At 39.0% G+C, this 17,447-nt stretch overlaps 1 protein-coding gene across 1 annotated transcript in view; it reads left to right on the plus strand.

Moving 5' to 3' along the window:
- The window catches only part of LOC308082313 (uncharacterized protein), a gene marked incomplete at both ends in the record, with an annotated part of 162,441 nt that overhangs the window by 116,237 nt on the left and 28,757 nt on the right, over positions 1-17,447 (plus strand). The window contains 5 exons of the mRNA XM_080424030.1: positions 4,934-5,146; positions 6,381-6,555; positions 10,783-10,903; positions 13,426-13,589; positions 14,622-14,724. Coding sequence (XP_080280156.1) covers positions 4,934-5,146; positions 6,381-6,555; positions 10,783-10,903; positions 13,426-13,589; positions 14,622-14,724 — 776 coding nt within the window. The remainder of the gene's footprint in view (positions 1-4,933; positions 5,147-6,380; positions 6,556-10,782; positions 10,904-13,425; positions 13,590-14,621; positions 14,725-17,447) is intronic.

A 17,447-nucleotide genomic window follows, 5' to 3' on the forward strand; every position in this document is an offset into this window, starting at 1 on the left:
TACTATATGAATTATAATCAATCATATTCAAAAGCAAAGCAGAGGACATGAACTGAATCATGATTTAAAGGCATTTTTTTCAACATCTCCATACTGTATGAGTCCTCACTAATGTCTCCTAACTCTGTGCAGTGATATAAAGTAACTAAGCACATTTACTCAAGTACTGTACTTAAGTGAAATGTTGAGGTATTTTTTACTTTACTGGATTATTTCTCATCAAATTTTCATATTATACTTTTACTCCACTACAATTATTTGAAAAATGTAGTTGCTAGTTACTTTGTAGATTTGGATTATTATCACAAGACATACATTAACCACTTCAGCCCTATATACATTTCGGCCATTTGAAAATAGCCGATCTGCACAATGTATTGTGAGCTTGTAGATCTGCTATTTTCAAAAGATTTTAAGACATTTTATAAATTTGAAAACTTGTGAGATGGGACATACTGCATAATGAGTACTTTTACTTTTGCACTTTAAGTATATTTTGATACCAATACTTTTGTGCTTTTACTCAAGTATATTTTGAATTCCGGACTTTTACTTGTAACAGAGTAGTTCTACATTGCAGCATTGATACTTTTACTTAAGTAAAAAGAATTTAGTACTTTATCCACCACCGCCTCTTTGTGTCTCAGAGGTGGACACACTCCCTCCCCAGTCAGAGTTTGAATTAATTTGATGTAATTTGCATATCGATTTTTTTCATTTTAAAAGAAAAAAACCTCTCTCACACTAATGCCAGTGTGCCAGTGATCACCCTCCCCTGTGCCAATGGTGGCACCCGTACCTATAAGGTTATACCCCTGTATTATACACACTCACACACACAGACTTTGCTTATTAGTTCTCTGAAGGCTACAGATTCAACGGTGATGATTTTGCCACTGTGTGTGTGTTGGTGGCGGCTGCGTTTGTGTGTTTATTTTTTTCCCCAAAAAGGCAAGACCCGCCCAACTCGGTCTCTGATTGGCTTACCCTGAATCTTAACCCCACGTTAACCAATCATCAATCCTCTCTGCCACTTTCTCATGTTACTATGCGAGCACATGGCCTGTAGGTTAGATGACAGATAGACTCCGCATGGGGAAACAGTTCAGTTGGATCACATAACGTAACGCAGGTAACACGCCCATTTAAATCACAGCAACTATACCAGCGTTGCTGAATGGGAAAGAGTAACTAGTTACGTTACTAGTTACGGCAAAAGGTAGTTGCATTACAGTAACGCGTTACTTTGTATGGCGTTAGTCCCAACACTGATTAGGCCACGCAGATCCTCATTTAATATACCACTTTCTCCTGGCCCCCTACACTGTAAAATCCTGAGTGTTTATTTAACTCTTGAGAGTGTAAGGAACCAAATGAACCTGTACGGGTCCATTTGGTTCTATTTGTACAATGTCAGAGTTACATACCTGTAAGGGCCCATTTGGACCCTTGGCTGGTGCCCGGACCCATGTGTTGAGAAACACTGCTGTAGTGTCCATTAGCTTGGAATCCCCACCGATGATGTCATTGGTAGGCAGGTTTCTTGAACTGTTATAAAGAGCCAGTGTTTTGACAGCACATTTTGATTTAGTTTTAGTCATAGTCTTTTGAATGAAATTCAGTTTTGTTTTAGTCATATTTTAGTCATCTGAAATGTTTTAGTTTGAGTCTAGTTTTAATCGACTAAATCTACAGTTCATTTAATCGACTAAAATATATGTTGGTGGCGCCTTGATGGCGTCTTAATGGCAGATTTTACACTTGGTTGCATGCTGAAAATAGCCGGTGTACAAGCACACAACGCGTCGCAGCGCGACACGTTGTGAGCTTGTAGATCTGCTATTTTCAGAGCGCAGCACCTGAGCGCAACCAAACATAAAAAGACTTGTCTTTTAGTTCTACTGGATCTGTTCTCCACTAGTCCCTCACTAACACTTTAGTCTAGTTTTTATTTGTTGACGAAATTGTCTTAGTTTTAGTCATCATAGGTTAGTTTTTATTTACTTTTTATTTACTTTTCATCAGTGATAAAAGGTAGTCGACGAACATTTTTCGTCATAGTTTTAGTCGACGAAATCAACACTGTGTAAATGAGCATTAGTGAGGATACCACCCACTGGCAACATGGTTGAAAATGTGTGAAACGTTCCTTTAAGACGAGTCAAAGCCAGGCCTATACGCTGATGCCTTTGCATCATTCTCTACACGTACGCTCCTACACACACACACAGCCATTAAGAAAGAGACAAATTGCCCAATTAAAATGTCTCCGTGTGGAGTTCTGTGTTGTGTCACGTTTAAATCACGCTGAGCTCTTCCGGCCCTTATCTACGCTTAATTCCATTAGAATGTGCAAGAACTCAATCTCAACAATTATTCCATGTCTGCTAATTCACCATGTCTGCTAATTCACCTGTCTCTGCTCAGTGGAAACCAACAGAGGTAATTTACTGATTCACTTGTGAACGACGGCCGTGGAGACAGAGAGAACGGACAGAAAGACAGACAGACAGACAGACAGACAGACAGACAGACAGACAGACAGACAGACAGACAGACAGACAGACAGACAGACAGACAGACAGACAGACAGACAGACAGATAGACAGAGGTGTAAAGTAACTAAGTACATTAACTAGTACAAGTATTGTACTTAAGTACACTTTTGAGGTATTTTTTACTTTACTGGAGTATTTCCAATTTTCTGTACTTCTACTCCACTACATCTCAGAGGCAAATATTGCACTTTGACTCCACTACAATGATTTGACAGCTTTGGTTACTAGTTAATTTGTAGATGTGGATTATTATTACAAAACATATACAGTAACCACTTCAGCCCTATATACATTTCGGCCATTTGAAAATAGCAGATCTGCAAGCTCACAATGCGTCGCGTCGCGACGCATTGTGAGCTTGTAGATCTGCTATTGTCAAATGATTTTTTTATACATTTGAAAACTTGTGAAGCGGGACATTCTGCATAATGAGTACTTTCTACTTTTTGTACTTTAAGTATATTTTGATACCAATACTTTTGTACTTTTACTCAAGCACATTTATAATTCCTTTTACAGACAGACAGACAGACAGACAGACAGACAGACAGACAGACAGACAGACAGAGAAAGAAAGGCAGAAAGAACATAAAAGAAAAGAATGGCTTCATGAGGTCAGCAGGATAATTTGTGTGGACGATGTATGAAACGAAAGGTAATAAAAGTCATTGTGTGTCAGAGAGAAATAAAGTAGGCGGAGGAGGAGGTGAGCATATTATCCACGGTGCTTATTAATGGAGCAGATTAAACGTGTCACAGTGGTATTAGGGGCCATGAGAGAGCTGAACAGAATGTGTGATCATCACCGTGAGGAGGAACCCAAAAAAAGAACGATGTGAGGAAAGTCTTCACCACTTTAACCTCTCTATATGAGAGGTTGGCCTCAGCATGCTGTTCTCCAAGGCCGGTGTCTATAGTTCCAGACAGTGAAAACAACAATTGCTTTTAAGTCTTATCATGGTGGAAAGTAACTAAGTACATGTACTCAAGTACTGTACTTAAGTACAATGTTTAGGTATTTGTACTTTGCTTGAGTATTTTCAATTTCCAATATTTTTACTTCTACTCCACTACACCTCAGAGGAAATATTGTACTTTTACTCCACTATAATTATTTGAAAACTTTAGTTACTAGTTACTTTGTAGATTTAGATTATTATTACAAAACATTTACCACTTCAGCACTATATACATTTCGGCCATTTGAAAATAGCAGATCTACAAGCTCATGCGGCGCATTGTGAGCTTGTTGATCGTCGACTTGTATACATACAAGTACATTTTGATGCCAATACTTTTGTACTTTTACTCAAGTCAATTTTGAATTCCGGACTTTTACTTGTAACAGAGTATTTCTACATTGCATTATTGATAATTTTACCTACCTTTAAGTAAACAAATTGAGTACTTTTTCCACCACTGCTTATCATAGGCTGATTAGTAGAATCATACAATGATTATAACAAGAATGTAATCATAATAAAACCTAACAAAGAAATGAGTCAATTGATCACCTCAGCAGCCAAATCTAAAGTAGATAAAAAAAGAGCTGGTTTCCCACCCTTGATCTACACTCATATCAGTATATACTTCGGTTGACTTGGGTTCCCCAGGGGTCTAGACTTTGTCCCCTCCCTCTATACCAATTATCTCTGCTGAAAATAACCGATCTACAAGCTCAGAACGTGTCACTCATGCTTCAACACCTGTGTTGATTTTGAAAGGAATTTTGTTTTTTAGTTTTAGTCATAATAGTCTTTTGAATAAAATTCCATTTAGTCATATTTAAGTCATCTGAAATGTTTTAGTTTTTGTCTAGTTTTAGTCGACTAAATATCATAAGATTATAGTCGACCAAATCTACAGTTGATTTAGTCGACTAAAATGTGTTTTGGCGGTGCCTTGATGGCGTCGTAATGGCTGATTTTACACTTGGTTGCATGCTGAAAATAGCAGATCTACAAGCTCACACCGCGACTCATTGTGAGCTTGTAGATCTGCTATTTTCAGAGCAAACACCCCAGAGCAACCAAACATAAAATGTGTCTTATAGTTCTACTGGATCTACTGGATCTCTTCTCCACTAGTTCCTCAAAAGATTTTAGTCTAGTTTTTATTTGTTGATGAAATTGTCAGTATATTTAGTCTTAGTTTTAGTCATCATAGCTTAGTTTTTATTTATTTTTCGTCAGTGAAAAAAGGTATTGACGAAAAAATTTCGTCATAGTTTCAGTCGATGAAATCAACACTGCTCGACACTAGGGTTCACGTGATCTAATAAACCAGTGTAGATTGGCCAGTTCAGCTACCGGTTGACAAAGTGACATCATACACACACCCTCTGATATTGCCTTGTTCTTGTGTCATGGTGTCAGATGCCAGGACGAGTGTCCGGTGGGCTTCTACGGCCCCCAGTGTGCCCACAAGTGTGACTGCCAGAACGGGGCCAAGTGTTACCACATCAACGGGGCCTGTCTGTGCGACGAGGGCTTCAAGGGACCCAGCTGTCAGGACCGCTTCTGTCCGGCCGGTCTCTACGGCCTCATCTGTGACAAGTACTGTCCCTGCAACACCGCCAACACACTGAGGTAACGTCAATTGTTTTATACTTTATACTTTGGCTATTCAAAAATAGCAGATCTACAAGCTCATAGAGCCGCACTCGGTGCCACGCTATGAGCTTGTAGATCTGCATTTTTTTTAAAGTCGTGACATTTTCTATTTTTTTTTTGCAAATCTTTGAATATATACATTTTTTTTTTAAAGCGAACATTTTTAACTCAAATCTTTGCTTCATGGGGGTCCCTGGAACAAAACATTTTGAGATGGGGGTCCGCGGCCAAATACATATCATTTAGGGTGGTCCTAAGTTTAAGAACCACTGATATAGCAACTTAAGTTTTTTCAAAAAACGTTTTAGTTACAAAAAACTAAAAATACAAAACCAAAAAAAGATTTGTGTTACAAATGTTCGCTTTAAAAAAATATGTATATTCAAAGATTGCACACATTTTCATGATTTAAAAACAAAATTGCAGATATACAAGCTCATAGCGCGGCACTCAGTGCTGCACTATAAGCTTTTAAATCTGCTATTTTTGAATAGCCAAAGTATATAAGATAATGGTTAAAGTGGTTAAAATAAAAAATGACAGATGCTTTTCCCGGTCTTAATAAATGTTTCTACTGGGAGCTATTACACAGTGTGCAGACTTCCCGTCCTCTTCAAATGTACATATTTTAGTTTTAACTATGACGAAAAATACTCGTCGACTACCTTTTTTCACTGACAAAAACGAAATAAAATCTAAATAAAAACTAAACTATGATGACTAAAACTAAGACTAAATATGTTGACAATTTCGTCAACAAATAAAAACTAGACTAAAATGTTAGTGATGGACTAGTGGAGAAGAGATCCAGTAGAACTAAAAGTCATTTTATGTTTGGTTGCGCTCGCCTCGGGTGTTGCGCTCTGAAAATAGCCGATATACAAGCTCACAACGCGTCGCAGCGCGACGCGTTGTGAGCTTGTAGATAGGCTATTTTCAGCATGGAACCAAGTGTAAAATCAGCCATTGCGACGCCATCAAGGCACCACCCAAATACATTTTAGACGACTAAATCAACTGTAGATTTAGTCGACTAAAATAATATGATATTTAGTTGACTAAAACTAGACAAAAAATAAGACATTTCAGATGACTAAAATATGACTAAAACTAAATCAAAATTTGCTGTCAAAATCAACACTGCTTTGGACTCCGTTTCTAATCTTTTTGAGTGACATTGACGGTGTCGTCCCTCTTGTCATCGTCACAGCTGCCACCCTCTGTCAGGAGAGTGCACCTGTGCGGCGGGGTGGGCGGGGCTTTACTGCAACGAGACCTGTCCGTCGAGTTACTACGGCGAGGGATGCAAGGAGCCGTGTAGCTGTGACAACGGAGCCGACTGCGACGGAGGCACCGGGGCCTGTGTCTGTGCACCCGGGTACATGGTGAGTAGAAGCAGTGATGGTCGAAAAAAAGTACTCAAATGTTTTTACTTATAATTAAAAGTATCAATACTGCAATGTAGAAACATACTCTGTTACAAGTAAAAGTCCGGAATTACAATTTTACTTGAGTGAAAGTACTCAAGTATTGGTATCAAAATGTACCTAAAGTACTGAAAGTAAAAGTACTAAAATGTTTGAAAATAGCAGATCTACAAACTCACAACACGTTGTGAGCTTGTAGATCCTCTATTTTCAAATAGCCTAGGTATAAAATAAGGCTATATTGGTTAATGTACATGTTTTATAATGTAATAATTTATATCTGCAAAGTAACTAGTAACTAAAGTTTTCAAATAATTTTAGTGGAGTAGAAGTAAAAGTATAGACAATTGGAAATACTCCAGTAAAGTGAAAGTACCTCAAAATTGTACTTGGGTACAGCACTTGAGTAAATGTACTCCCCTTTCTGTCAGAAAGCCTTGTTGTTTGGAAAGAGTGGAGGCCCCTTTCTGACAGAAAGCCCTCAGGGGTTTGAAATTCCTCCCTTCCTCACTATGATTGTATGACATCACACCATGTTAACGCCCTCTGTTAGTGTGTCCTGAGTCTAATGAGTGTCCATCCAGTGTTCAACTGAAAACCACATTTTGGTTGTAAAAAAAAAACATCTGTGGTTTAGATGTATTGCAGAGTGCCAGAAACCAGCAGGGTTTTCATGGGCTAGGCTTGAAAAACACATGAAACACAGAGAAAAACACCATCTTTGGTGCAGTGGATCTTTACTTCTGCGGGTCTGATCTAGGATCGTTATCTAGCCAGCCCTATATCCACATTCATTAACAACGTTAATACATTGTTTTCCCCAGCAGACTTATTAGACTAGTCTAATACAACGTCATCCCTCTCCTGCACTAGTAGTCTACTCTATGTTTGGTTGACTTAACCCATTAAGACCTGAGTCCAATTCTACCAAATGTCTTCTAAATCCTAACACCCTGTTGCTGTCAGTGGTTCTCAAACTTTTTCATGTCAAGGACCCCCAAAACGTATGTATTTGGACCCCCATCTAAAAAAAAATTGTTCCAGGGACCCCCAGAAGCAACGATTTGAGATACAAATGTTCGCTTCAAAAATATATATATATTCAAAGATTTGCACACATTTTCATGATTTTTCAAAAATAGCAGATCTACAAGCTCGTAGCGCGGCACTCGGTGCCGCGCTATGAGCTTGTAGATCTGCTGTTTTTGAATAGCCAAAGAAATTTAAAATGACACAGATGCGTCCCCGGTCTTAATGGGTTAATGAATATTAGATTAACATTTAATTAAACAGTTGCAGGTTGGTTTGCTGTGCTTTAATTGGCACACGGCTCGAGGGGGGAAGTTTCCAATCAATGGTGGTGTTGAGATGCAAGCGGCGGAGCTTTAGAAGATGCCGCTGGCTAACGCAGCATGCTAGCACGGTGGGGGGTCGGAATAAGGGTCACACATGCGTTTTATTCCAGGGTTACTATAGTATATAGAACGGAATAATGCTCACAAATACAGCTCACAGATGACGCTCAAAACTCGTCGATATCAACAAGCCTGTAGATATGCTCCATGGGCTCCATCCATTGAAAAAAAAATCGTATTTTTGGGGGGGTGAACTATCCCTTTAACAAGAGCATTTCTAAATAATAACTACATTGGATCCATTGAAACACTGAAAAGTAACGCTTTTGGACGTACAATGTTTTCCACCCGACATTGGCGTGACGCTGTAGCTACGGTGTCACTCAGCTCGTTAACAAGTTGACAGCGGCTGCAAAGGGAATGCGTACATTCAAAGGCACCTACAGTATACATCCATTCATTTGATCTGGGTACGTTAACCCTTTTACACCGGGAAGGAATCGGTGTCATTTTTTTATTTAACATTGTGTTTTTGCAAATCTTTGAATACATATATATTATTTTTTAAAGCGAACATTTGTAACTCAAATCTTTGCTTCTGGGGATTCTACAAATGTCTTCTAAATCCTACATATATAATTTTTTGTAAAACCTTTGTTGCTATAATATCAGTGGTTCTCAAACTTTTTCATGTCAAGGACCCCCAAAATGATATGCATTTGGCCACGGACCCCCGTCTCAAAATATTCCCCCCCCCCCCACCCCACCCCCCAGAGGAAAAGATGTGAGTTACAAATGTTCGCTTTAAAAATATATGTATATTCAAAGATTTACCCACATTTTCCCGATTTTTCAAAAATAGCAGATCTACAATCTCTGTGCCGCGCTATGAGCTTGTATATCTGCTATTTTTTGAATAGCCAAAGAAATCTAAAAAATGACACACAGATGCTTTCCCGGTCCTACTGGGTTAAATAAATCATCAACACCTTCAATCAACACGCAGAAAGACGTGGATGAATTATAGATGCACATAGTACATGCTTTTATATCCAAAGAGGAAAAGGTGGGAGGAATATATCGGTTCTTCTCTCTGTGCAATAAGAATTATGCTCCCAGCTAGAAGAGAGATAGTCTCTGTCGGGTGGAAACCTCATATGTCCAAAACTGTTACTTCTCAGGATTCAAATTGAAAAGCATCAAAAGTAGCAGACCTACAAGCTCAAAACGTGGTGCGAAGCGACACGTTTTGCTTTTGATGCTTTTGTGTGACGTTGTAGTATGATCAAGTAGGGCATTAATTTACACAAAAAACACAAAAAGTTAGAATATGGAGATAAGAGGTTTCTGCCAAGACAGCAACGATATGCTCCACACTAAATCAGATATCCATACTTAGTGGAATAGTGCTCACTGTTTGCTAAAAGGTGGAGAAAAAAAAAACCTATAATTGATTGATTGATTGAATAATTTATTAGACAAAAATGCAAAAAAGCAGGAGTAGCCTACAGTCTAAACACCCAAAAAGTCCTTGCGGTCTTGTTTCCATTGGGGTCCTAGGTATTCAATTCATCAACTCACCAAAAATAACACCAGAATTCAATATCATCAAAAATGGGGGTGGGGGTGGTTAAAGAAAGGGGGGGGGGGATCGCATGTCTAATATAGTTGGTATTTTTAGGTATATATATATATATATATATATATATATATATATATATATATATATATAAAAACATAAAAAGTTGAAAATATGGAGATACACGGTTGCTGCTTCTCGGCTTTCCGGAGGTGTAGTTCCAGACTCTGTATAATGTAGTATTCGGAGATGTTTGAATAGTTGTCTGGCTACACGAGACTACACTCGGTCCGTACTACAGCAGGTGCCCGAATCACCTTAACTGGCTCCTTTCCACGTAATTCCTCTACTCAGTGTGAGTGACTGAACTTCTCACCCTAAAAACAAATAAATAATTAAAACATGAATCTATTCAACACAATGACTTGATTTAGAATGGACCAAAACAAGATGTGAGACATGATTACAAGGTCATTACAAGGTTTTTTACAAAGCTTGATCTTTCAAAGCTTTGGTCGGTGTCTCTCTTGGGAGGATGATGCCATATCATTCAGACATTGCCGTCCCTGAAGTGTTTCTGTACCTCATAAAATAATGTGATGTATCCTCTCTTTCTGCAGTATATTAAACATGGTATTATATCATATCGTTACTGTTGGGTGGAAACATCGCAATAGAAAAATGTACTTGTTAATACTTTTCATTGGTTCATAAAACCCGCACACTTAACCCACACACTTTCACTTAAAAACACAACAATAGCAAAGAAATTGCCGATCTACAAGCTCACTTGTACGTAGGCTATTTTGGTTACATTTGGCTACCTTTGTGTGACACTGTTGTATGATGAAGTAGGCCATGAAAGGGATAGTTCACCGACAAAAAAAGAAAATCTATCGATTAGTCTCCCCATGGAGACTTGAATTTGTGGATATTTTTTAGTTTTTGTCGCATTCCAATTAAGCCGATTAAGCCAATAATTTGGTGACCAGCGGACCAGTAAGGATCGTTTCCGGTAGGAGACACAAAGGAGACTCTTTGTATCTCCTACCGGCACCACTGCAGCTGGTCATCAAATTATTGGCTTAGGAATGCGACAAAAACTCAAGTTTCCATGAGGTGACTAATCGATAGAAAAAAAAGTCATTTTGTGGGTGAACTATCCCTTTAATAAAAATACAAATAAAACAGTTTATATATTGTCTTATATGGTGTTGTGTTGTTATTGTGTGTGTGTGTGTGTGTGTGCAGGGTGAAGACTGTTCACTAGGCTGTAGTCCAGGTCTATATGGTATGAACTGCACCTCCTCCTGCTCCTGTGAGAACGACATCTCCTGCTCTCACATCGACGGCTCCTGCGTCTGCAAAGAAGGTACTGTCTCCTGTTTTCACATCACATGTCTGGACATACAAGGTTTCCACCCAACAGCCATTACAGTCGACATTAACCCATTAAGACCTGAAGCCGATTCTACAAATGTCTCCTATAAATCCTAACAGTACTCGATTCTTCAAAAATAGCAGATCTACAAGCTCATAGCGCGGCACTCGGTGCCGCGCTATGAGCTTGTATATCTGCTATTTTTTAATAGCCAAAGTGTAAAATAAAAAAGCTCTGTAAAGAAAATATATGAACATAATATGTTTTATATATGCAATCGCAATGTATGTTTGCCAGAGCCAGGGGGTCGGTCGGCCTACATGAGGCTTTGTCGGTCTGTCCCTCTTTTCCCTCTTTTCCTACCTGTCCCTCTTTTCCCTCTTTTCCTACCTGTCCCTCTTTTCCTACCTCTCCCTCTTTTTGATTGGCCAAGCTTCGCGTGACACGTAGTGCTCCGATCTTCAGATTTCAACCACTAGGGGTCTGGCAGTGCTCCGAGGAGCACCTTTTCTAGTTATATATATATATATATATATATATATATATATATATATATATATATATATATATATATATATATATATGACATATACAAATTTGGACATAGAAGAGACATATATTTCCTAAATATCCACATATATGCACATATATGAACCTGAATATGGCATAAATGCAGCATATATTCTGATTATACTTGCCATATATTGGCAAAAAAAAAAAACTGCCGGCCACCAGGGGGGGCAAGTGCCCCCCATGTCCCCCCTGAAAATCGCCTATGAGTACAGTGAGCAGAAACCGTCTTCAACAACCACACAACCATTATTACAGTATAGGAGTGTTTGACGATCAGGGGATCTTAGTATAATCTGAGCGTCAATTGGAATTGACTTCTAAAAAGTACATTTTTCTGTTGACGCTACATGTTCCATGTGTTTGCTGACATGGCTCAGTAACAGTGTGGCTGCGTTTTAAAATATTTACGCTCGCTCACGTCTCATGCAGCGTCCCGCTGGGGATGCTGGGTAATTGGAAGTGCTGACACATCTGAAGGTTTTCACATAGACTCTGCATGAGAGGAGTGGGCTTGGCTTAAAGGGATAGTTCACCCCAAAAAGGAATTTTTTTTCCTATCGATTAGTCACCCCATGGAGAGTGGAATTCATGGATTTTTTCTGTTTTTTGTCGCATTCCTAAGCCAATAATTTGATGACCAGCAGCAGTTTGGGTAGGAGAGACAAAAAGTCTCCTTTGTGTCACCTACCGGAACCACTGCCTACCGGTCCCCTGTTCATCAGATTATTGGCTGGAATGCAACAAAAACAAAATATCCATGAATTCAAGTCTCAATGGGGTGACTAATCGATGTCTGTTTTTTGTTTTGCTTTACTTTTCTTATTATTTTGTTGCTGCTGTCTCAATAGGGAGACAATGTGAAATATTGTACAGAAAGACTGTATGGTAAATATGATACACTATTATGCATAAATGTATTGTCTCTCCTGATAATGACAATAAAAACAAAAAGTTTCCTCCTATCCCATCCTATCAATAAAGGCATAAAAGCCAAAAGATAAAAACAAACAAAAAAAGACATTGATGGATTTGAAGAGGCCATAACACAATCCATTAGCCTTTTCTTATGTCTTACCAGGCCTTGATGCTCCCTGATAAATGGCCCATTCTGGACTAAAATATATTTTATACTTACTGTATATCTCTTCCACTATTAATCAGTCATTTTAAAAGGGTTTGGCTATATTCAGTGGTTCTCAAACACTTTCATGTCAAGTCATTATATTTGGCCACAGACACCTGTCTGAACATATTTTTTTGTGTTTAAAAAACATTCAAAGATATAAAAAAATCACACCCTGTGTGAAGTGGGCGGTGTCTTGCTAGCTAATCACAATACTGAATGGAGTCAACCAATCATGTACAAAAAATAAATACATTTATTGAAACACTCTTTATGATGGAAGAAACCATAACTTAAAAAAAAACAAATTTATGGGTTTTTTTAAGTTATGGTTTCTTATATAGGGCTATGCACATGTGTCATGTGAAACTGGCCAATCACAGTCCTGAATAGACTGTGATTGGCCAATCACGGTGCAGGGTTAGGCGGGGTACATTTTTGGCCAATCACAGCGCAGGATTTGTTGTACAAATATCCAAACCTCACTTATAGGGGCGGTTTCACCGCCCAAAAATGTGCCAAATCAAGCTTGGGCTGGTTTTGCCATGGCAATCAATCGTCTCATTTGGGCCACGGCCGGCCAAAGCCTTTTCTGGCGGTTCTGGACAACCGTCTATCCGACCGGTCGGTTGAACGGTTCTCCAGACACGTGGATGACAAACGTACGTACAGAGATTCCTGCATTTACTGTAAGATAAACTACTTTTGCTGGTTGCCCCCCTGGAATGCCTTCAAGAACCACTACTGTACATTTAAATCTCTCTCTCTCTCTCTCTCTCTCTCTCTCTCTCTCTCTCTCTCTCTCTCTCTCTCTCAGGGTGGCAGGGTACAGACTGCAGTATATCCTGCTCCAGTGGTGCGTGGGGATTGAACTGTAACCAGACCTGTGAGTGCTCCAACGGAGCAGCGTGTGACCCTGCCAACGGCACATGTACCTGTTCCCCGGGCTGGAGGGGACCCTACTGTGACACGCCTTGTCCTGTGAGTGGCGCTGTTCCATCCATCCATCCAAGCATCCATTCATCCATCCATTCATTCATCCATCCATCCACCCATTTGTTTGTTTGTTTGTTTGTTCGTTCGCTAACTAGTGGTGTAAAGTAACTACATTTACTTAAGTACTGTACTTAAGTACTATTTTGAGGTATTTGTACTTTACTTGAAGTATTTCCAATTTCCAATACTTTTACTTCTACTCCACTACATCTCAGAGGCAAATATTGTACTTTTACTCCACTACAATTATTTGAAAACTTTAGTTACTAGTTACTTTGCAGATATAAATTATGATATCATGAAACATACATTAACCACTTTAGCCCTTTTTTATACATACAGTAGGCTATTTGAAAATAGCCGGTCTACAAGCTCACAACGCGTCGCATCGCGGCGCGTTGTGAGCTTGTAGATCTGCTATTTCAAAAATGTTAGTACTTTTACTTTTGGTACTTTAAGTACATTTTGATGCCAATACTTTTGTACTTTTACTCAAGTACATTTTTTATTCTGGACTTTTACTTGTAACAGAGTATTTCTATATTGCAGTATTGGTACTTTTACTTAAGTAAAGAATTGGAGTACTTTTTCCACCACTGTCGCTCACTCACTCACTCACTCATAGGTTGGAAACCATCCAAGACCAAAGAATGTCTCATTTGGGTAATGATTTCAAATTAATATAATGTTTCGGGTGTGCAAAAACTGACACACTTAAGGGAGTGTGACTAATAAATGATCCTGAAATGCACATATTTCACATCAAACTCTTGAAAAAAATAATGATGTCACTTCATCACTGCGTTATGTTCATGTTCTGTGTGTTCATGACACAGACATCAGTTTAAATGAAAGCGGATCACACAAATGAAACGTTCCCAGTGTGTAAGGACATTCACTTATTGTTCTTGTTCTGTGCGTGTGCGTGTGCGTGTGTGTGTGTGTGTGTGTGTGTGTGTGTGTGTGTGTGCGTGCGTGCGTGCGTGTGCGTGTGTGTGTGTGTGTTAACATGTACAGGAGGGTACGTACGGTGTGGAGTGCACAGAGACGTGTGATTGTCTCCATGCAGACAGCTGTGACCCTGTCTCTGGATCATGTAGATGTATCGCTGGATGGACGGGTGAGTTCTAACTGCCAGCCTCTGACATCTGATCTGACATATCTCAGTAAAGCGATAAGCCACAAGATACCCTGGTTAACCATGGATTTTACAACGGCTAAGTGTATACTTGACATGCCCTTTAGTTACAAGTTACATTATATTTTTACATTATTATTACAAAACATACATTAACCACTTAAGCCCTATTTTATACTTTGTCAGGGCCATCAATGCCCAGGGGTCGGCAACCTTTTTTTTAAATAAAGTGCCATGTCTTCATTATCTAGATAGTCAGTGTGTCATGTCAACATTAAGTTTAATTATGACACCAGATTGCACTTAAAGGGATATTTCACTTTCAAAAAAACTTTTGGTCATTTTATCGTCTACTCAGGCTTTTTTTAAGTTGCTTGATTCAGTATTTAGATTTTTGATATTCATTTTATCAGGCACGCCCCCGTCCTATACAAACCCATTATAACTTCAAACTCAATTTTTAACATGTTAGATTCATCAAAAACACCCGTCCTTGGTTCTGGTGACTCACCCTGCCCTCCTAATACGCGAGGGGGCCGTGTTTTTTCGATAACTTTTTTCATTTATTTTTAATATTGTTTTTGGAAAATGATTTTTTTTTAATACAATGAACTCTTTCACTGCCAAGAGTATTTTCATAAAGTACTCCCCCAGTGCCATCAATTTGCGTTTTTTTTTATTTTTTAATTTTGTAATTTTTCATTCAAATAAATTATCTGATTGGGTTTTTAAACCCATAATACAGTTCTACCAGTAGAGAGCAACAAATCGACACATTGATGACCTCGCTGGCTCACTCGCCCCCTCCCAAACAGGCTCACGTCATATCCGGTCATAACCGGATGTTGACATTTTTGACAATCGTTGATCGGGCTAAATTACGATGTGATACACGACTACGATGACTGATCGTCACCCAGACCAAAGAGAGTAGACGTGGACCTCTCCGTTCGTTTTTTATACCGTGTGAAAAACCGTGACTTTCCCTATTCTGGCCGAAAATGACCGCGGGAAAAAAAATTAGAACCGGAAACGGAATCTGCGTCATGAAACCGGAACCCAATGAGTCTGAAGGAGTCAGGAAGCGAAAGTGATCATGAAAAATAAACAGAATAGCGCGACCACAGTCAAAAGTAAAAACTCGGGATATCTCGGGGCGTGGCACTGAGTTAAAAAAAATAATGAAAAAAGTAATCGAAAAAACACGGCCCCCTCACGTATTAGGAGGGCAGGGTGAGTCAGCAGAACCAAGGACGGGTGTTTTTAATGAATCTAACAGGTTAAAAATGGAGTTTGAAGTTATAATGGGTTTGTATAGGAAGGGGCGTGTCTGATAAAATGATTATCAAATATCTAAATACTAAATCAAGCAACTTAAAAACGGTCTGGGGGGCTCACAAAAGCCTGAGTAGACCATAAAATGACCCAAAGTTTTTTTGTAAGTGAAATATCCCTTTAATATAACCTTTTCCCCTTCTTTTATAGGGATAATATTGTCTTTGATATCAGGACATTGCAATGATCATTAGACTCAGAGCAATAACCCACCTATCTCCCAGACTCCCTCCTCAGTCAGAGTTCAGAGTTTCAATGAGTGTAGAATTATGTGCAGGATGTAATTTGCATACAGATGTGATGGGACTTAATTTAATTTAATGTAATTGATTAAATCTCTCACACTAATGCCAGTGTGCCAGTGATTACCCTCCTCTGTGCCAATGTTGCCACCTGTGCTTATGGTTGCCTACCCCTGGTCTAGCCTATTCGAAAATAGCAGATCAGATCTACAAGCTCACAACATGCCACGATGCAATGCATCGATTGAACATTTTGAAAGAACTTTACTTTGGTATTGTAAGTATATTTTGATGCCAATACTTTTGTAGTTTTACTCAAGTAAAACTTTGAATATGGGGCTGACTTAGTTGTAACAGAGTATTTTTGGGGTTTTATTATTTTTCTTAAAGGAGTGGTTCACCCAAAAAACGACTTATTCTCTATCAATTACACACCCCATGAAGCACTGAATTCGTGGAGATTTTTTTGTTTTTGTCGCCAATAATTTGATTACCGGCGGAAAGATGCTAATGTATCCGGTAGGAGACTCAAAGAGTCTCCTTTGAGTCTCCTACCGGAGAGACCGCCGGAAAATAAGTCATTTTTAGGGTGAAATACTCCTTTAAGGAAAATAATCTGAGTACTTCTTCCACCACAAGTGGCGGCCGGGTTTCACCCCCGAGCAGTAATCCTCCATTTCCAGCCCTGCATCTTTTGAAGCGTGTTTTATTTTAGCAATTGGCGTGTGTTTTGCTGGCAGCGCTGCATAACGTTAACCCCTAATTGTCAATCAGTGGGGTCTCTAAGAGCTATGATCAATATGAAAGCTGATGAATATGGAGAGCACTGTTTCAATGCGTTGCCAGGAGCAGAACTGCTAATGATTTGACATCAGAAGACGTGTCAATATATCGATGAAGGTTTCAAATTAAAGTTCAAAGCTAAAGTTGAACTTAACTTTGGGTTTGAAGAATCATCACTTTGTTTTAACCCATCCAATCCCGGGAACACGTCTGTGTTATTTTAGATTTTAGCTATATACCTTGGCTATTCAAAAATTGCAGATCTACAAGCTCATAGCGCGGCACCGAGTGCCGCACTATGAGCTTGTAGATCTGCAATTTTTTAAAAAGGTTGCTACAGACCCG

The sequence above is a fragment of the Gymnoscopelus braueri genome, assembly GCF_963280865.1.
Source record: "Gymnoscopelus braueri genome assembly, chromosome: 1".
In the NCBI taxonomy this organism is placed as follows: Eukaryota; Metazoa; Chordata; class Actinopteri; order Myctophiformes; family Myctophidae; genus Gymnoscopelus; species Gymnoscopelus braueri.